The 22,442-nt window shown below is 46.0% G+C and overlaps 1 protein-coding gene across 5 annotated transcripts in view; it reads left to right on the forward strand.

Moving 5' to 3' along the window:
* PPP6R2 (protein phosphatase 6 regulatory subunit 2) overlaps positions 1–22,442 on the forward strand; it is a 913,508-nt gene that overhangs the window by 772,089 nt on the left and 118,977 nt on the right. For 3 of the 5 annotated variants that reach the window (XM_085653731.1, XM_085653734.1, XM_085653732.1), the window contains exons 23-24: positions 10,345–10,368; positions 13,317–13,475. In XM_085653731.1, coding sequence (XP_085509857.1) covers positions 10,345–10,368; positions 13,317–13,475 — 183 coding nt within the window. The remainder of the gene's footprint in view (positions 1–10,344; positions 10,369–13,316; positions 13,476–22,442) is intronic. The other 2 variants (XM_085653733.1, XM_085653735.1) reach the window with 1 other exon arrangement.

A 22,442-nucleotide genomic window follows, 5' to 3' on the forward strand; every position in this document is an offset into this window, starting at 1 on the left:
ATCAGAGAGGCTATATCAGAGCTCTTATATAATGAGATTGCTGCCATAATTTGTCGCTGCACTACATGACACCAGAGGGCAAGTGGATTTTGTTACAGGACAAGATTTATGAAGCAACCTGCCCCATGGACAAGTAGATATATTATTAAATTCCGCACCCCTGAATAGCATATAACGGTTATACAGGTGCTTCTTCGTCAGTTCAAATATTCAATGGTCTTGGATAAAGTGGCCCCGGGAACTAATCTCAGTATTGCCTCACATTGTATAGGGAGTGCCGACGCCAGGATACTATGTCTCGCATTACTCAGAACAGGCCAGTATCGGATATTTTCCTCGCGTTACTGCGCTCGATATAGCGTCAAAATGCACCTCAGACGTGCTCTTTTAATTGATAGTGCGTCTCTTACCGGCAACCGAAGTCCTGGCTACATCTGTCTTTTTCGAATTCAATTAGTGCGAAACCGTAGTTCCTGGACGTCGGACGCATAGGGAAGCTAGACTAAAAACACTCTTCTGGTATGACCCTAGAGACCCAATGATACCAGCCATATTGGGCGGTTTCATATTACTGATTAGACTCCAAGATACCTATATACATAAGATGTGGGGTGTTTAAAGAGCATATATCAAGGAATCAGATGCAAAAATACGGATGTCTAAAAGGTAATTACTAATCAACTCGCTAAATTCCAGCCTTGCCTAGAAAAGAATAATACAATATAGATCAGCTTTTAAACTTACTCCACTGGTCGGCAGACACTCACCCTAAGAGGAAGTGGTTAAAATTATGCAGAAAGTGTACGTAAAACTCAAAACTGCTTGTGCAGAAATGTTACTGGGCCATTGTATGTGCTTCGTATGTACAACATGTTACAACATTATAAAGTGTTCTGCAAAATCTGATCTAAATATCCAATAGGAAAGACTGAAAAGAAACACATAAAATCTCGGGCAAGGTAACCTATCTAACTAGCCCATTACAGATGCAAGAAGGTATATCATAATGAAGTTCAGAACTATAAACTGGCAGCCCGAATGTCCTAGATCATCCCAGAAGGAAGGAAAGAATCTGCACCAGAGAGGGGTTTCCACATCATCTGGTATTGTATCCAATTGCGTGTTCCATGGGGATTTCACTATTCAGACCCTTTTTATAGTTATCCAATATAAAAATCCCCAAAACCTCTCCACGTTTCCTAATTTCTGTACTTCAACTGCCTGCTTTCGTATGGATTTTTTCTAAAATTATCAATTGTATGTCATCCAATGTATATGCTGCCTCTATGTAGTGCTTATCTGAAAGAGACCATTAGTTATAGATTCCTTAACTTAGAATTACCCCCAGACATCAGACTGGATCTGAAGAAATTTTTTCTTAGCAGTACCCCTGCACGTCGGTATGTGGCGTTGGTCGACTCCGCGTCTGTCGTTGGTGTCTTGGTCGGCGGGATGAGGTCGCAGTGTCTACTTAGACAGTGCCCCTGCGCGACAACGTCAATTTTGACCTGACTTTCCACACCAGAAGTGCAGAGCCATGCAAGACACTGACCACTAGTGCACAAAACTAGGGCCCTGGAAGGTAGTCCCTATCCGTAGACGTCAGTTTGCAAAATGGGGAGGATGGGTGGGGTGGTAAGGAATCTATAATTAATGTATGTCTCTTACAGATACATCTTTACCGAAGGTAAGTAACTTGTTCATCTGAAAGAGACCATTAGTTATAGATTCCTTACCTTAGACTAGATACCACAGCAATACCAAACCCAGAGGTGGGTCTGCAAACCAAGTTCACACCAGGAGGTCCTGGAGAACAGAACGGCCGAAAAAGCAGTCTCTCCAGATTTGGCGGTCCAGACAGTAATGTTTGGTAAATGTGTGCAGGGATATCCACGTGACTGCCTGGCAGATGTCATTCAACCGAACTCCACGTCCCAAAGCAGGAGTCGCTGCCATCGCCATGGTAGTGTGGACGTGCAGTCCTACTGGAGGACCCTTTTTAGCCAAAGAACAACAGATCTTGATGCAAAGGACAACCCATCGGGAGATTGTGCACTTTTGCACTGCCCGACCCTTCTTGGTGCCCACATAACCCACGAAGAGTTGATCGTCCACCCATAAAACTTAGTGCGGTCAACGTAGAAGGACAGCGCTTGTTTTGGGTCCAGATAGTGGAATCTCTCCTCCTGTTTGGAAGGGTGCGGAGGAGGGAAGAAGGTGGAAAATTAGATGGTTTGACCCCTTTTGGAAAGAGGTAACCACTTTGGACAGGAAATAGGGCTTAGTGGGAAGAACCACTTTGTCCGGATGAAAAGCCAGAAAGGGAGGTTTGGGAGATGAGGCCTGAAGCTCACTCACCCTGTGAGCCGAGGTGATAGCAAGCCAGAAAGTAGTCTTCAAAGTAAGGAGACGAAGAGAACAATTATGTAGTGGCTCACATATAAGATAAGTGAGGACAATATTCAAGTCCCACGGGGCATTCTGAAAAGAGAAGGAGGAAAGAGATGAGTAATGCCTATCAGAAATCTGTTAACAAACGGGGGCTTGAAAAGAGAAGGCTGATCAGGAAGGCGAAGAAAGGCTGAAATGGCCGCAAGATAGTCCTTGAGAGTGCCCAGAGCAGAGCCCTGCTGGGCCAAAGAAAGAATGAAGAGGAGAACCACTGAAAGAGGTCAGAAAGGGGATCCCCAGACTTTGCTGTGCACCATGCCACAAATTTGTTCCATCTACAGTCGTATACCGTTTTAGTGGGGGGACCACCTGGCTGCCAAGATGACATTACAGACTTCGGGAGGAAGGTCGAAAGCTGTCCACGGTCGCTGCTCAATCTCCACGCAAGGAGGTGGAGGCTGGACAGGTTCGGTGGAGGACCTTCCCTTGCTGTTGCGACAGAAGATCTTTCCGAAGAGGTAGTCTGATCAGAGGATCGATGGCCATGCTCACGAGCTTAGGGTACAAGACTCGCTGTGCCCAGTCCAGAGCCACAAGAATGACTTAGGCCCGTCACACTTCAGAAGTGGTACAGGCAGAAAGGCGTACAGGAGGCCGCAACTCCACTTGTGATGAAAAGCATCACCGAGCGAGCGTCGCCTTGGAAATTCCAACGTGCAGAACTGCTGACAGTGCACGTTCTCTTTGGTGGCAAACAGATGTAACCAAGGCTCTACCCACTGTTGAAAGAGATCATGCACCACCTCTGAGTAAAGACGCCATTTGTGATCCATCATGCACCGGCAGCTGAGCTTGTCTGCACTGGCGTTCAGAGTACCTGCCAGGCGTTGAACCACCAGGGACATGCCCTGATGTTCCAGCCATGTCCAAAGGTGAAGAGCCTCTTGACAAGGGGTCCACAACCCAAACCTGCCCTGCCGTGTTTGTTGTAATACCACATGGCGTTGGTGTAGTCTATGAACACTTGCACTACTCTTCCGTTGACAGAAGGAAGAAATGCCTTTAGTGCAAGACAGATCTTCCAGAGCTCCAGAAGGCTGATGAGAAGCCTGAACTCTACCGGAGACCAGAGGCCTCTGATCTCTGCCTTTCCCATGTGGCCTCCCCATCCCAGGAGTGATGCATCTGTCACCACTGTGAACTCTGGTTGGGTAAGGGAGAGGGATCGGCCGTTCACCCAATCCTGGTTCGTGAGCCACCACTGCAACTGACGTGCAGTCCCTTCCGAGATCTGGATGACATCTGAAAGATTCCCCTGATGCTGTGCCCATTGGAACTTCAGGTCCCACTGCAGAGCCCGCATATGCCACCTAGCATGATCCACTGTCAGGATGCAGGAGGCCATGAGGGCCAGCAGCCTCAGTCGTTCTCACTGAAATCCGGGATAGAGGTTGAAATATCGGTATCGTAGCCCGAATATATCCCGGACTCGCTGCTCAGGAGGATAGACCCGAAACTGGGCTGTGTCCAGAACCGCTCCGATGAAAAGCAGCTTTTGGGAGGGGATCAGGTGCGACTTCGGCACATTGACCGTGAACCCCAATGAATGCAGGAAGTACGTGTGAGAAAGTACCATCTTTCGTGCATGGTATGCCCCCACTTTTTGCTGAATTGCTGATGTACTTTGACTGAGTGTGCCCTGGGTTCCTGCCAATCAGGTACCCAGGGCCTATGTTCCTTCCCTAAAACTGCATGAAGCCTAAACCCAATCGCCATCTCTGGCCACATGTCAGCCCCTGGTAAACGGTACCCAGGGCCTTGTGACCAGAGAAGGCCCCTAAGGGCTGCAGCACTTATTGTGCCACCCTTTGAGACCCTGTACCTTGACACACACACACTGCCTTTGCAGGCTGAGTGTATTGGTGCAGAACAAAACGGAGAGTCAACATGGCACACATCCCTGTGTGCCATGCCCACAACACACACTGCCCTGGCATGCCTCAGTCACCCCTCTAGCTGGGTACCCTATGCCAGTGGTGTGGGTACAGGTGCATGAGCCCTGTACCCCTTCAGTACCCATGACCATTCCTGGGCACTGTAAGTGCAGTGCTGCCATTAAGAGTATATGGTGCTGGGAGGTCGTCAACACAAACTCCACAGCACCATGATGGCTACACTGAAGACTTAGAAGTTTGGTATCAAACTTCCCAGCACATTAAACCCGCACTGATGCCAGTGTGGGATTTAATTTAAGATGCATGACAGAGGGCAACTTAGAGTTGCCCCCTGAACCTAACCTACAATCCACGTCCTGTCTGAGGGGTGTCGTAGGCTGCCACACAGCAGACATTTGCTGGACCCCTGGGTAGAGAGCCATCCGCTCTCCTGGGCCTGCAACAATGCACATCCTGGGCGAGGTGCAAGGTCTCCTCCCCCAGGATGGGCAGGGGAAGCTTCAAAAGCATGCCGCCTTTGTGAGCTTCTCCAGGACACTTGCTGTACTAAGCAACTGGCCCCCACTGGTTCTGACCGCCAAGGGAGGAAAGGGGGTGTCACAGACTCTACCAACCCCACTCCTCAGGTGAGGGAGGCGAGGTGAAGCACATCTCGAAGATGGGGAGCCCTGCCCAATCAGGATTAGGCTACTGCCCCCGACCCACAGGAGAGTGGCAGGATAGGGGGTGTACCCACCCCAGGGAAGGGACCCATTGGTCCCTGCCCTTTACCTACCTGTAACGCCCCTTCCTTCCTCAGATCCCGATTCCGAAACAAGCAAGAAGAACAAGAAGAAGGAAGACCTGCCGTGCAGCTGCTAAGAAGAGGACGACACCAACCGACTTGGCCCCAGCCCTACAGGCCTGTCGACCCTCAAACCTGCTCCTGCTAAACCCCGGCGTCTCCAGTGGTCAGCAACCTTCAAAACCCCAGAGGACCTGACTGCCTTGTGACTCTAAAAGACTGGGACTCCCACGAGCAGTGGTTCTGCTCAAAGCAAGTAACAGACCCCTGGCACCAGCCAGGAACCGCGACTCCTGCACACTCTGCACCCGCCAAGCCTGGCCTGTGCCGGAGTGGACAAAGACCACGAGGATGCCCCCCCGTCGACTGTGACCCCGAATCCAGCACCCACGGACCCTCCTCGATGCTCCTGACAATGCCTGCAGCCTAACCTACAGCTTCCCAACTTACCTCTCAAAGTGGTGGTCGCACCTGAAGAATCTTCGTCCCCGAGCTTGCAGCCTTTGTTCGTCACTGAGCTTCTCCATTGAAATACATTGTGCGCCCGACGGCTAAAAAGCACCCTGCACCCAGCCGCCCGAGTGCCCCTGGGAGTGCAACCTCTGTCCTAATATACTTCCCCACTTGCCCTGAGTAAGTGACCAGGAGCCCAGCTCCCACAGCTGCGTGGCCTGCTTGCCAGCAGCCACCAACCAAAGACCCCCTGCCCGCCCGCCATAGGATAACATTGGGCCTAACTCTCTCTGCACACGGCTGCCCCTGTGCCTCTGAGGGTGTAGCAACTGTTCCTGCCTGACCCTGGGAGACCCCTGAGTCTATGCCCAGAACCTCAACTCTGCCAGTCGATTTTTCAAACTTACAAATATTCCTTAAAAATCGCCTGCGTAACAAAAACGATTTCTTTCAACTGTTTACAGGAAATGCACCAGGGTTGAATCCAGGATCCAACCCCGAGTAAGAAAATCATTTGTAAAGTAACTAAAATTGCATTTACTTAAAGTCCCATTGAGCTCAATGTTATAATTGTTTGAATTGTGTTGCCTATTGCAACAACTGTATCTATTGCCTTCAAAAGTCTTTTGCCTATTTAAAGTATTTAACTAAAGCATCTCATTCTGAGAAAGTATATTTTGATACCTATTGTTGGTTCTAAAATAAAACAACCATATATTTTTATATACAAACCATTGGCCTAGAGTTCAGTTCTTGAGTGTGTGAAACCATTTGCTGACTGAGTGTGTACAACAAATGCTTTAGACTGTCCTCTGATACTGCCTTACTGCTCGACCAAACTACCACTTTAGAGAGTAAGGTTCTATCTAACTTTAGCCTCTGCCAAACCTCTGGGGACTGTGGACTCTGTGCACACTGTACCTATTTGGGAACAGTATATACAGAGCCACTTTCTTACAGTACGCCGTAGTCTGAAGGTGGGAGACAACAGCCTGGGGCAAACCCGCCTTCAACAGCTTGTCATCGAGGTAAGGGAAGTCTGGAACACCTGATCTGCGCAGATGAGCTGCAACCACCGCCATCACCTTCCTGAACACCCGAGGGGCGCTGGTAAAGCCAATGTGGAGCACGGTAAACTGAAAATGCTTGTGGCCTACCGTGAACCGCATGTAACGCCGGTGGGCACACGTTTACCAAACACTACTGTCTGGACAGTCGGGTCTGTAGGTATGGGCACTTTAATCATTCGTGTTCTGCAGCACTTCCTCATGAGAAATCTCCTGGAGGGTCTACCAGCTCGAAATTCGCTGGGGAGACGGAGTGGACCACTGGGAGCCCCAAAGTCTGTCTCCTGGGGTGCTGCTTCTTCTGTGGACCTGGTGGTCAGCAGAACGGTGGATCGAGCAGTCAGCAGAACGGTGTACCAGACAGATGCAGTTGGTGCATACAGACTGCAGAGACATGACTCCTCTACCTTCAAAGAAATGCTGACGGGTTAGGTAAGTGCTGCCAGCCATCCAAGGCTTTAGGAGGATGCACTGCTGCTGGACAAGTTGGGGATTTGCTATTGTCAGGACATCAGCAGGCATGGCTTGGTCCTTCTTCTGTTCCCAGTAGACCTAATTCCACTAAAAACAAGATGGTGGAACCCTTCTTTCATTGTTCATTTCAGGTAGCCCACCTTAGGGGTGTGAACATCCTTCGATTGAACACGCGTTCTGACAAGCTATTTTTCCCGCCTGTCCTGGTGCCAAATGGGCCCCTGTGCAGGGGGTTGTTTCAAAGGCGGTAGAGGCTTTGAAGCCTCTGGCCTTGATATGCTAGAACACTAGCAATCCTGCTGGAGGAGGGGTGAACACCTTCCTCCGGAGCAAACATTGTTTCTGACCTCAGAGCGTGGGCTCTCACCTGCAAGGGTGTAGGTCAGAACCTTGTCTGTGGTGGCAGGCTGGATGACACCAGTCAGCCAGCACACTAAGGCTAGTAGAATTCAAGGGGCACCTCTAAGGTTCCCTCTGGAGTCATGTCAGGACAAATCCAAAACTGGCATCAGTATGGATTTGTCAAGACGAGGTGTTTGATACCAAACGCCATTATTTTCAGTGAAGCCATCATGTAGCTGGGTAACTCGTAATGACTAGTGCTCCGTACATATGCTTAAGATGGTTTCCTCAACACTTGCAATGTCTTGGCAATGGACCCAGACATCACAGGGCCATATCTACTCATGCAAATATGTCCTCACATATAATATAATGCACCCTGCCTTAGACCTCTAAGGCCTGCTGTAGGTGTGACTTACATATAGTATATGCAGTGTGCATGGCACACAGGGAGTGCGCCATGTCATGTTTTCCAAATGGGTTTACACCATTCCAAGCAGCCTGCAATGGCAGTCTGCTTGCAATTTGTGTGTGGTTCCCTTAGTGTGGTATAATACATGCTGCAGCCCTTAGGATCTTTCTTTAGTACTGATGCCCTTTGTCCCTGGGCTACTACGTACTAAGGACTTAGAGGGGTGCTAAAGGCCTTGCCAATTGTGGTACAGCTAGACATTTACCTTGTTTTAAGGGAAAGAACAATGGCACTGGGCCTGGTAAGCAGGGACCCAGTGCATTTTCAGTTGAACATCAGTACTAGGGCAAAAAGGTGGGGGTGACCATGTCTAAAGGAGGCACTTTCCTACACTAGACATGTTTTAGGATGTTTGTCTTTCTTCAGTAAAGAATAACAGAACTCAGCACAATGCATCTGGGCAAATTTTCTGCTGATATGCTAGGCAGTGTGCTCCCTTCGCCTTTCGTTATTGGCTCCGTTGAGTTATTATGCAGACGAGCTCAGTGGGTCGCCCCTGTGCTCTGCGATTGGTACAGAAAGCGGAGAAGACTCAGAAGCATTGCCATCATCTCCACATGGAAGGTGTTCCACTCTACTGAAGGACAAATATCCTGAAACACGTCCTTAAAAATACTCAGCACTGGCTGGACCAACAATGGTGAATACTAAAGACTTTCAACTAAAGTGAGTGTTACCATGCGCTGCATTTACTACAACACATATGGGTGAATCGTGTGCTGGTATGCCAGACAGTGTGCTTCTTCCCCCCCTTTTGTGATGATCTCCTTTGAGTTATTGGGCTGACGAGCTCATTGGGATGCACCTTCACTCCGAAAGTGGTACAGACACCTGAGAAGACTGAGCAGCATTGCCAGCCCCGCCACAAAAAAAGTGTTACTCTCGACTGAAGAAGGACAAATATCCTCAAACACGTGTCTAGAGATACCCAGCACTGTCTGCACCAACAATGGTGAATACTAAAGATTTCCAATTAAATTGAGTGATACTGTGCATTACATTTACAAAATCTGCACTTAGGCGAATTATCTTCTGGTATTCCAGGCAATGTGCTCCCTCCCCCCACTTATAAATAAGTCTGCGTTTTTTCCGCTAACTTGATCTGAAAGAGACCACATCAGTGAACAATTCCAATTTTGTGATTCTTCTAAAACAATATAGCATACACTGCTGAGCTTTGCGCCTGAGGTAAAGATGGCATGCCGTCTCCTTGAATAAATCGACAGTATAGTGACAGAGGTGGTGTTACTGTGTAGGTAGTTGAATTCCGAGAGACAGAGCCAATGTCTAGGCAAAGAACAGAGCAGGCATAGGTAGATCACGTCTATTAACTGGGATTAGCAAACAGTACCGGATTTGGGCAGATGATGTCAAACAGAATTCGAGAATGATAATAATGCTGCTGTGTCGGCCTGAAAACTAAATAGCAGTGTAAGACCTACGAGTGTGACTAAACCCTATAGAGTAAAATTAATGTAGGCAATAGTCCAAGAAAGATAACAGCTGCTGGAGGGGAGATGATGGGTTTCACAGCATTTTAAATTAATTAGCCGTCTTCTACTAAAGTATGTATGGTCCAGGGCCAGTTCCCAGAGCGCATGCGTACTGGCCTCATGGAGGAGTGATCTAAGTCAATACCTCCTGTTCAATGTGCACAATGAATTACTGCCATAGTTACTTAGAGTGAGCTGCCAACACAATAAACATCACAATGTATATCCTCTTGGATGTTTCTAAGCCTCTTAAGCATGTCCTATGCAAGCAATTTGCAAGATTTACTAACTCTCACACCCTGTCCATTCTACAGGTGAGCATTCACTTGTATTGTAGGTCTGATAAATGTTACCAGTTTTGGATCTGATAAAGCCGAATATACAGTCCTGTCCTGAGCAAGTAGGAACTAAGCATATTAGTCTTTTTCTGAACTTTTTCTGTTTACAGTGATTTGCCAGTCATGATCATCCTTCAGATTAGGAGAACCTGTGTTCCAGACTGTCCTTTTTCTGCTAGTTCAAGTATTTATTTTGTGTTGATAAAAATAAAATGACGAAGGCTATCAGAGAATACCGTCCCCCCTCCTCTTCCTGCGAGTATGAACATATTATAAAGCAGGTGGGCATATTTTAAAACAATTCTAACATTTTATGAACAGAAAAAATGGTCTGCCAGTGCAGTGCATGTACCATACATTGTTTGCTGTGGAACATTTGCTGGTAAAGTCCACGCACATTTATGGTGCTCCCAACATACGGTGAGGCCTATCCCAGTCTGCTTTATAATAGAAGTTGTAACATTTGATGCAATGTTTTGTTTTTTTAACTCATTTGTACAACCATCTTTACTGTTTCTTTCTCTTGTCATCCTCCTGTCTGTCGTTCTGTCTGTCTCACTGCGGGTATTGCTCAGAATATTTAGGCCTACAGTCAGAGGGTATGTACCATATGTGGGGTAAGATTCCAGACTCCAAGCATTCACTTGACCAGCATCACTCTCTAGCTGGGCTGTGGGTTGATTTCCCAGGCTGAGAGCATTGGGGAAATCATAGGTGCCTCGCAATAGTAGATTTGAGTTCAAAGCATTCATGATAGCGATTTTACACGAATAATCGCTTGCATTGTAAATGCAAAAGGTAGCCATTGTTTCTCCTAGCCTATGTAGAATAGTGGTGTGATCCATGAAATGTTGTATTCCCCATTCTGGGTGTTTCGTTAAACTTCAAAAGTAAGTAGCACTGAAATTAAGGGCACAACTCTAACGCCATCCAGAGATGGTGTTACCTCTTCTTGTCTCCACTTGTGCAAAGCATGGTTTAAAAAGGTTGAAGAGCCTGCTTATTAATTAGGAACTCAAGTCTCGAATCCTTTCAATATGGTGTTCTGTTGTAATCTTAAGCAGTAAAAGACTGAAGCTCTTTGACCTGCTGAATTACTGTTGGTATTGGCCATATTAATGGAGAACGCTTTAGTGATAGACTGATCATAGATCCATCCATCACTACCTCACTTTTTTCTCTATGCCTGCTGTTCTAACGTGCCTATGGCACTCTTAGAAATACTATTAAAATCAGTTTTACTTTGAAAGGAACAAAAATGCAGGTTCAGAAAATCTGAAATCCAAGCTAGGTTTTCAATCAATTTTGACTGGCAGGAAAGAGCCGTCTTCTACCCTTGCAGAGCTATATAAGTTTAAATCCCTTCTCTTTACCTCCAGTGGGTGGGTAATGCATTGGAATTATGTTGTGTACACTTTGAAGATTGGTTAGGCTATCATCTTCTTAAAGCCAGCTTGGAAGTGACCAGTGGTTTAGTTGCTGCCTTCACTTTTTGCCTTTGGCCCTCATGCAGGACAGTGGTGTTCTGTTGGAGTGGATGCTTGGAAGTCTGCAGTCAGGTCTGTGGGACAGTTGTTGCTATGTTTTTGGTTTCTATTCTCTTTGCATGCTCCATGGAGTTCCTTCCCTCCTATCACACAGCATGAGGCACCAGCATGGATAGAGGTAGATATTTGCTCCAGGAATCCTGCAGCCCCACTCCTGAGGTTTGTCCGAATTCAGGAAGTGGGAGTTCTATGTGATAATGGGGTTGCAGGAACCATGCAGCCAATATGGATTTCCTCTTTTGAAGAGCTCATTACATGATGGCACACTGCCATTTGTGATTGCTATGTGCTTGCACGCCTTTGGGCCAGTGGCTTATGCTGGCTCTTGCTTCTTCAGCAGCCAAAGTTTCTTTCTTCACTCCCCTTCCCTTATTTACCTCTTTGGCTTTGATAACACCCGCTTTTCCGCCTCTCCAGTCATGGCCTCTTGTGAGCACTTCTAAGACTTTGGAATTCTTTTTAATATCTATCTCACTTCCTACGCTTTCTTCTCTTGTAGACGCCTCTATATCCCTACCCTTGTTAATAGATTTTTTAGTCTAACCTCCTCCCACCTGCTTGCGTAATAATACTGCATCCTCCTTGTGGAAAATGCGTAGTCGAGGCTTCAGAGCCAAATGTGGAATTTGATAGGAAGGCTAAAAACTTCACAATTCGAGGAATGTACCGAAAGTTGCAAGTCTCTGCCCTTGTAAAATAGCCTGCTCACCTCTGTGGGCACTTGAGGACAATGAGGTGGTGCAAGCCTAAGGGAAGTAGGAGCTCTGCTGTAGCTGACCATATTTGCTTTTCCAGTTAAGAGGCATTCTTACTGGCAGTTTGCAGTCATTAAGCATTATTTCACAAATTATTTAAACTATGGCAAAACAGATACTGTGGTCAGTGCCCATGTACTTGAGATCCATCTGCTAAATTTAACATCAACATGGAGGAAGTTGTCCAACTTAAAGGCAGCAGTTTGTTCCCTGAGCACTGGATAAACACGTTTAAAAAGCTGGTTGTGGATAAAGGTATTAGTTTAGGCTTACTGTGAGCCCACTCTAGTTCATGTAGAGATCCACAAAATAGTAAAGGGCTGATAAGGAAATGTGACTAAATCTCCTCCGCTCCTGATCTCCTTTGAAGATTATGAACCATCCTGTGCCAGATAAATCACAACGCTTTTATAGAAATGGTAAAGAGGAAGAGCATAAGGAAACGAATATGCAGGTGCTTTTATTTAATTTATTAGCAACATTGACTTCTCACTCAAGCATTATGGTTGCTTCTAAATAAATAAATACATGTATGACTGCAAAAGAATCCTGAAAACTGCGCATAGAAGACCAGAATACATGCGCACTTAGTGCACGCTTGGACATTCCAAATGTAAGCTTGAATTTGAAAGATGCAACAATATACCCCTGAAGTACATGACAACAAACCATTGTGTTGGCCACTTGAGATCACTTACCACATACACTACATGGTAGCTGACAGTTCCTATGCACCTTTCACTCATAAGGCCTTTGTTCGTAGGTTACACCGAGACAGATACCTAAATGTAGACATGTATGCCTTTATAAAGCATACATATGGCTGTACACCTGGACTACTTGTGCCTGTAGGTTATATAATGACTTGTATGCTCCTGTACATTGCACGCTACTACATCCATTTATCATGGTGAACTACAGCCACATGAAACTAGTCTTCACGTTGATATTTTAGTCAGTTGCTTGTCCAGTATGCCTGACCTCCATCATAGCTAAGAGAGCCTTTTTAGTATTTGTGAGTCAAGCGGACGATACTGATTCAGTATCCAGTCTTTTTCCCTCTATGTCCTGATCTATTCAAGCAGCAGGCGATGCCAATGTTTGACAATGTCGGCCTGTTGCTTCAATCAAATGTCAGTGTTTGGGTGCTTTGAAGCCTGAAGGAAGACTTTCTAACCTAGCATGGTTACATTTTGTACAGTGACAAACAGAAAAGTGATATTTGTGTGTACTCTAATCTTCCAGTGATGCGGAGTGCCTGGTGTTTGACAGACTAACTATTGCAGACGTGGGCCTAGCAAAAGCATCTAGTCCTGTGAATACCCAGACTGAGAATCCACCTGAAGTCCATAGCATGCTTTGTGTTACTGCCAATGCTACAGAGACGCAAACGAAAGGCAAAAGGTAAGCTTTTCAGAAGCTTTTCAGATGTAGCCAATTGTGTTCTGCTGATAGGACAGAATTTTGACTATACATTTGTTTCCAACATTTCCACTAGTGAGACAGACCACGAAATGCTTACCTTTCCTGCAACCACGCAGCTTTTAAATTAAATTAAAATGCTTTGTTATGTAGGTGGAGACCACAGTGATTGCTAATTTGGAAATACAGACTCATTTTGTAAGGCAAGACATGGATAAACCCAAGGAGGTTTATCACAGCAGTGAACTAAACCATAAAATAATATATTCCAAATAGTGCCTTTGCCAATGGTTGAAACAATAAATGTGATTGAAATGGCAGCTGACAGATTTTTAAAGGCAGAATGACAGTGTTTTGTAGGTTGTGAAAACAGTCCAATAAGAAGTAAGACATTAGCTGTGGCTCTTGATGCATCCAGATTTTTAAGGTAGATTGTTCTCCTCTTAGCATCCAAACATTGCATACAAATTGTGTGCTTCACACCCCTCTAACATGGGTCAGCATGAATTCTTCATGTGAACTGGTATGTATTTTTTTTAATGCAAGTCCTGAAAATGAACTTCAGGGTGAAATGTAATGAAGATGACTTCACTACTACCTCCTGAATATTGTAAATGGAGTTTTACATTTGATTGTAAACTATTTGCCACCCATACAACTTCAGTTAGACTGCCCCCTACTGTCTAGGCCTTTACAAATGTAGCTCTTGAAAACTAGGGTCTTCACCTCTGCGCTGACATTTTATACACTTGTTAGTTATAAAGAAATTGCTAAGTAGTCCTTAAGATTCCATGTCCTGGTAAATCAAATTCCACCATCTCCAAACTCTTGGGATATCCAGTACTGACAAGTAAAAATAAAAGGAGAGAGCATTTGCCCCGAGCAAGCTAATTACAGATGGAATCTCTGGTTCGAGGCATATGAGCTGCAGATTGTACACTGTGCATAGATCGCCATCTGGTGTTGGGCTCGGATGCTTGCACTTTGTTGTTGTCCTGGAGGAGTCTTTTGTAGTCACAAGATAGGGGACTCCTCCCTTGGACGATAGTGCGCATGGGCATCGACTCAATCCTCGGATTCTTTTTTATTTCCGCCATTGGGTTCGGATGTAACTTCTGTGCTCCGGTTCGGCACCATATTCTCCAAACCTTTTCGACGCCCAAACTATCTAAACTCGACGGTATTGTTTTCGATCGCGTGATTTTCAACGTGCACCTCAACTACTCGATTCCTGTCGTCGACGCGGGCCGCTGGCCGTATCGACGCCGTTCGGGCCTACAGCTAATGGAAAGGACTCCATTTAAAAAATGCCCCCAGTGTGGAGCTAAATTTCCACACAGTGACCACCACAAGGTCTGTAACCTGTGTCTCTCGCCTGAGCACGACGAGAACAATTGCCAAACCTGCACCTCTTTTAGATCCAAAAAGACCATCCGTGATCGTCGGGCCCGACAACACATCATGGCTCAGCAAGCAGCTCCGGTACCGGTGGACATATTCGATTAAGGCCCCAGTGTCCCAGAGGAGGATTCTGAGGACCTGGCAATCGTGTCCGAAGCAGACGACTCGGACTCCGACGACCACATCACTCCTGGTCAACGAGTGAGTACAATTGCCCCTACCCTAACTCCACCCGAAAGACTTCGCCTGCTGGCCCCATTCGTGACCGAAAACAAGCTTTAGAAGCCCCGCCCCCAGACAAGGCCCTGAAGATAAGGGACAAGCCTTCTGGTAGCTCGGGACCGAGCAAACCGCATCTCAGTATCCCGCAGGCGCCTTCGGCACCGAAGATGGGAGAGCAGCCTACTCCCAAAAAGGCATTGGCACCGACCACTTCCATGCCAAAAGAAAAGACATCGGACCCAAAACCAAAGCATTCGGAACCGAAAAAGATTTCCACAGCCAAGCCGAAGGACCTCAAACCACCTCCCAAGGCCTCGGAGCAGAAATCCAAACCCTGCTCGGACCCGAAAAAATTGGTGCCAAAAGCAGTTACCGAACAAGAACTTTTTCGACCGGCTCCTATCAATCCGAAACAGAAAACTCTCCACATAGACCCCAAAACAGGACATGTGGCTGCTGTTCCACACAAGAAGAGGACGATGGACACACCAGACACTCCTGCAGTGCCTGTGAAGAGAAAAAACAGTGCCGCTTCACCTATACGACCCTCTTCTCCTGTACTTCCTCCTAAGCCTGTCTCTCCTCCACATTCTCCAAAGCTTCCACCACACTCACCACCACCACATGATGATGATTCAGGGGGTGGGGGAGCCAACAATGAGCCTTTCACTGACCCGGATGACGACATGGACTTACCACAGGATGATTGGGGCGATTATGATGACCCAATAGATCCTCCAGACCTCCCTGATCCCCCAGGCATATCCAACAAAGCTATCTCCCCCCGATCTACCATGGTGTTCAGATGCATTCTGACCCTGCAGACGAGAATTTTCTTCTAGACACCTTTGAACAGTCACAATAGACTGTACACACCCTGCCAATGCTAAAGGGTGTCATCAAACATGTCCCTGACATATTCTAAGATCCTGTGAGAGCGAGAATTCTCAATCCCAGGATTGACAAAAAATATAAACCCGCTCCTGATGATCCTACCTACATCAAGGATCAACTACCTTAAGACTCACTATTGGTAACTAATGCTAGAAAACGGCCCAACTCTCAGACCTCTGGTGATGCGCCACCTCCGGATAAAGAGTCCAAGTTGTTAGATGCCTCCGGCAAGAGAGTTGCTGCCCAAGCAGCTAATCCCTGGCGTATAGCCAACACTCAGGCATTACTTGCTAGGTACGATAGGGCTCACTATGACCAACTAGAAACCCTATTACAACATTTACCTGACCAATATAAAACCAAGGCAAATGATTTAATCCAGGAGGGCAAATTAATAACCAATGCATCTATTAAGTGTGCTCTTGATGCAGCTGACACAGCCTCTAGGGCCATTAACACTAGTGTATTACTCGGGCGACATGCCTGGTTACACATCTCAGGCTTCAAACAGGAGGTACAGACAACTATCCTCAATCAGCCGTTCAATCAAGAACAACTTTTTGGACCGGCTGTAGACGCCACTCTAGAGAAAATGAAAAAGGACACGGAGACTGCTAAATCCATGGGGGCATTACAGTCAGGAGCATCCAAAAATATCGGAACAGACACCGCCTTCCTACAAAAACACTATGCAAACATCCCCCAACAGAAGATATTTTAGAGGCGGATACAGGGGAAATAACAACAAAGGGAGAGGCTGAGATAACAACAACACTCGCGCTTCCCCCCACTAATAAACAGTGACTTCCCTCCACTCCCCCGCAGACCATTCCACCCTGGTTTGAAGGAGACTAACACAGTTCCTACCTGTCTGGAATTCCATCACTACAGACAAGTGGGCAATACAAATTATCCTGTATGGTTACTGCCTGGAACTTACAGCAACCCCACTCACCATACCACCCAAACCGCGTCCAATGTCCACAGAACATCTCCCACTCTTAAAACAAGAGGTTCTCTCACTGCTTCAAAGGTAGGCAATAGAACTAGTTCCCTTACAGCATCCAGGAACAGGGGTGTACTCGCTGTATTTCTTAATCCCAAAAAAGGACGGCACCCTAAGGCCAATACTCGACCTCAGACCCCTCAATCTCTACATACAGTAAGATCATTTTCACATGATCACTCTTCAACAGGTCCTCCCACTACTTCAACAAGGCAACTTCCTTGCCACACTAGACCTCAAGGACGCCTACTTCCACATTCCCATACTCCCTGCTCACAGGAAATAGCTAAGATTCATAGTGGACAGACAACAACCATCAGTTCAAAGTCCTTACATTCAGGGTGACCACCCCACCCAGGGTGTTCACAAAGTGCCTTGCAGAATTAGCAGCACACTTGAGAAGACAAAAAATCCATGTCTTTCCATACCTCAAAAACTGGCTGATAAAAGCCAAGTCATTCAACCAGTGTGATCATCACACTCATCAAACCATCCAGCTGCTACACGACTTGGGATTCACAGTAAACTACACCAAGTCACACCTTCAACCCTCACACATACATCAATATCTAGGGGCCACATTGGACACCTCCAGAGCTCTGGCATATCCCAATCCAGCCAGAATAACCAGCATACAAAAACTAATCACCAAATTTCAGCCACAGCATTCCCTCCCAGCAAGGGTATTCATGCAACTCATGGGAATGATGGCCTCTTGCACGGACGCGTCACTCACCAGCTGGGGAGCCCATCTCCTAAACCACACAATTCAAGGCAAATGGACCACTCAACAGAAAGTGTCCCACATAATTCACCTAGAATTACTGGCAATCTTTCTAGCATTAAAATCATTCCAAGTACATCTACATCACAAGACAGTCCTAGTCCGGACGGACAACATGACAGCCATGTATTATATACAAAAACAGGGAGGCACACATTATTTGCAGCCGTCTCAGCTGGAACAAAACATTTAGAGATGGGCCATTCCACAAAACATATACCTTCTGGCAGAACATGTTCCAGGAGTTCACAATCCGATTGCAGATATGTTAAGTCTACAGACACAGCAGATATACGAATGGGAACTTCATCCCCAAGTTCTTCAACCATTTTTCCAAATGTGGGGTCAACCAGACATAGATCTGTTTGCCACACACGCAAATGCAAAATGCCCAACCTTTGCCGCCAGGTTTCCACACCCGTTGTCCAAAGGCAATGCGACATGGATGAACTGGTCAGTTAGATTTGCGTACGCTTTTCCGCCACTCCCACTGATCCCCTAGTAGTAAGCAAGCTCAGACAACAGTCTGTCAGGATGATCCTGGTAGCTGCCACATGGGCACGGCAACCGTGGTTCACAACACTACTGGAACTTTCAGTAGTTCCACACCAAAAACGACATCTCTCCCCAACGTTGCTAACGCAGAACCATGGAGACATAAGGCACCCCGATCCAGGTCAACTGAATCTAGCAATCTGGCTCCTGAAGTCCTAGAGTTCGGTTACCTTAACCTTCCACCAGACTGTATGAACATCATTAAACAAGCCAGACGCCCTACTACTAGAGCTTGCTATGCAGCAAAATGGAAAAGATTTGTATCATACTGCAATAACGTTGATCCGCTAGATGCTTCAATCCAGGACATCATGTGTTATTTGCTACACCTACAAAGGTGTAATCTAGCATATTCATCCATAAGATTACACCTAGCGGCACTTGCCACTTATTTACAAAACAGACAACACTTGTCACTATTTAGGGTACCTGCAATTAAAGCATTTATGGAGGGCCTTAAAAGGATAATTCCCCCCAGAATGCCACCCTCTCCGGTGTGAAAATTTAAACATTGTTCTTCCCAGGCTCATGGGTCCCCATTTGAACCTCTACACAAATGTGAACTGCAGTTCCTGACATGGAAAGTAGCTTTCCTTGTCGCAAATACCTCTTTCAGGAGAGTAAGTGAGATCCAGGCTTTAACCATACCAGAACCATTCTTACAAATACATCGTAACAAGGTGGTTCTTAGAACAAATCCAAAATTCCTTCCCAAAGTAATCTCTGCTTTTCATCTTAACCAATCAGTTGAGTTACCGGTGTTTTTCCAAAACCCAGACTCTGTAGCAGAGAGCTCTTCACACACTTGACGTCAAAAGAGCCCTACTTTATTACATTGACAGAACTAACCCCTTTAGAAAGACAAAACAACTGTTTGTAGCCTTCTCACCACCTCATAAAGGTAACCCCATCTCCAAAGCTGGGATCGCTAGGTGGATAGTAAAATGCATTCAAATATGCTACCAGAAGGCTAAACGCACATTAACAATTCCCCTTAGAGCGCACTCAACACACAAACTAGGGACTTCATGGCATTCTTAGTGAACATTCCCTTACATGACATCGGTAAAGCAGCAACATGGTCTACCCCACACACCTTCAACAAACACTATTGTGTTGACGTGCAGGCTAAGCAACAGGCTTCCATAGGCCAAGCTGTTCTTAAAACACTTTTTCAAACCACTGCAACAGATACAGGTGACCACCGCTAGGGGAGACACTGCTGTACAGTCTATGCACAGTGTGCAATCTGCAGCTCATATGCCTCGAACGGAATACCAGTATACATCTGTTCTTGGCATGTAGAGCTACAGAGTTGTACACGCCCACCTGCCTCCCCGGAACCTGTATCTGTTCCAGTACTATCTTAATTGGATACATTCACATGGACATCTCTTTATCTCTTACTGACTCCATCATTTCCCATCATGGCGAAAAACAATCTGAGGATGAAGTTGATGCCCATGAGCACTATCATCCAAGGGAGGAGTCACCTATCTCGTGACTACAAAAGACTCTTCCAAGACAACAACAAAGTGCAAGCATCCGAGCCCAACACCAGATGGCGATTTATGCACACTGTACAACTCTGCAGCTCCACATGCCAAGAACAGATGTATACTGTTAAGTAGCATTTTCCTTTTGTGCTTTGGGTGCTGTGTAGAGAAAGATGGCCACCATTGTCCACAAAACCATAACAATAAGTGAAAACATTAAACCTGGAGTCACTTTTTCTTTTGTTTTTCTGGTAATTCGTGACCTTTGTCACCTTTATTAATACTCAACAAGCCAATGGACGTTTTGGGGGTGACACATTCTATACTCGTATTCACCAAGATTCTTCAAGTGTACCCAAACTACCTGTTGTTCTAATAAAAACCCTCATAGTCATTTTCCTAGGTATAAACGTCGACAGGACTTCATTCATGGGCTGCTTTTTTTAGCAGTTAATTCTGATGCACAAAGCAAGACCATTTAGTACCAGCAAACACATGTAACAATTCTAGTCATGCAGCCAGACTTCACCTTGTTTTATATGTTAACAACCTTGCCACCTTTTTCCTTAACGTTGATCACATTGCCTGAGCACTCTCCCATCACCTCACTTGATCCACCCATCACCTGTTGTGTAGTTTCTATAAGACCTATATAGGATATGCACGTTTATATAACATATACTGCTGGACTGGTGTTCAGACTGATTCCAGACACCCCCACCGTGTATATTGGCCTATGTACCAGCTAGATCGAAATGCCATTAAAACCTCCTCTTATCAAGGAGAGAATAGTTCTTGGCAACTATCGAACATGACAACCCTGATCCCTCAGGACCTTGGAAACAGTAAATCACTTTTCGCTCAGTCACTCATGCTCACTTTTTCTCAGAGATATACACAGAATAAACGGTTGGGACGTTTTCAAAAAGCGTTTATTGAACAGTCATTATTCTAGTGTAAAATAGGTGCACTTAAAATCACCAGTAGACAGTAGCATATATAAATCAGTAGCAGCACTAAGAAAGTAAACAAATGATAGTTTTCTAGGCGAGTTTATAAAATACATGGCAATAAAATGCGTGCCCCTGCGATGCACCCTAACTAGATGTACCTAGCATGCGAGTAGGTGTAAAGCCAAGAATCCCTCTAGGATAAAGACAGCCCCATTACCTGAAGTTAGCCTTCGGGACCCTGTTCTGGTCTCAAGCTGAACACCTCGTGAGGGATGTCCTACAACTGCGAGCTGGAGTATCTACATACAGGAACCTCAGAGTCTTGCTTCAGTGTGTCAGCATGGAAGTCGTGATCTCCTCAGCCTATCTCAGCAAGATGTGGTGTTTATATACCCTAATGTATCCCATGGGGCTCTACCTTGCTGTGCCTGTGTCTGACTTAGGATGACGTCGGGAATGAACCTTATACACAGTTATTATTCAGGAGGTGATGGTCCTGCTGTGATTCCAAGAAACTAAGAATCCTATAATTTATGAGGCCAGTGTCCATGGAAAACCCTACGTACTTATGTGTAGTATTGTAACTGGGTAAAAGGTCAGTCCTACAAATCAGTTATGTATGTAGTATAGGACAGAATGTAGGTGAAGGGTAATGGTGATACCTAGACCTATATCGGGGTACCTATATGAAATATAACACCCACTCCTCATTCAACTGGACAACATTACTAAATTCTAGCGTACTACCAAGGCGTCTAGAGGTTTGTACGCAACAAATAATGAAACAATTTTAAGACCAGTTAAAAGCGTTAAAAAATTATGTTTTTTTAAAACGTGTTCTACAAACAAATCAGTCAAGTTGTGGCTCTAAAGTGTCCGTTTTTATATAGTACGAACAACTACAAGCATCTCAAAGCCATGCAGGTCAAAAAGGTTTCAATTTGGAATTTCGATAAAGTTAAAAAGCCAAATCTTTCCAGCGTGCGACATGCCAAATGTTTGGGTCCTAGCGGGTAGACGCAACATTGCTGCTGTCTGCATACACAGCTGACGATCCCTGTAAGACCTCACAAAGAATGTCAATTAAGCACAGATGATCTTCCGTTCTGCATGCAGCAGGTGCTGGGGCAGCCTGTGCCACATCCAAGGCCTGAGTGTTGGAGGAGCTGATGTCCATACCAACAGGAGCAGAAACTACCTGTGGTGGCTCTAAGAATGCTGCTAACATGGGAATACGCCAAGGACACTTCAGAACATGGGCTGTTATCTGGTCCAGTAAAGCATGAACATCCGGTGGCGTAGCAGATGAAAGTCAGACAGAGGTACAACATGCATTCTTCTCCGCAGAACAGGCATCGGAGAACAGGTAGGACACAGTCCATCCAGACTGGTCTAAATGACAGGAACCAAGAGGCGCTCAGTTCCCTCAGACGAGGTGTGCCCAGATGTACCATGCAATCACGGAACTTGCGCTCCAGGAGAGCTGTTGGTACTTCCTTGGTGGCTGAGACGTCCATTGCGTAGCAGAAAGGTATCAATCAGGATTCCTGCTATTAGAAACAGAATCAGCGGAAGCCCTCCAAAAATGCTTCCAAAGACTGAGTCTATAAAGTTTGGTATAACTCCGAGGACCGTCTG

The sequence above is a fragment of the Triturus cristatus genome, chromosome 4_1 (assembly GCF_964204655.1).
Source record: "Triturus cristatus chromosome 4_1, aTriCri1.1, whole genome shotgun sequence".
NCBI lineage: Eukaryota > Metazoa > Chordata > Amphibia > Caudata > Salamandridae > Triturus > Triturus cristatus.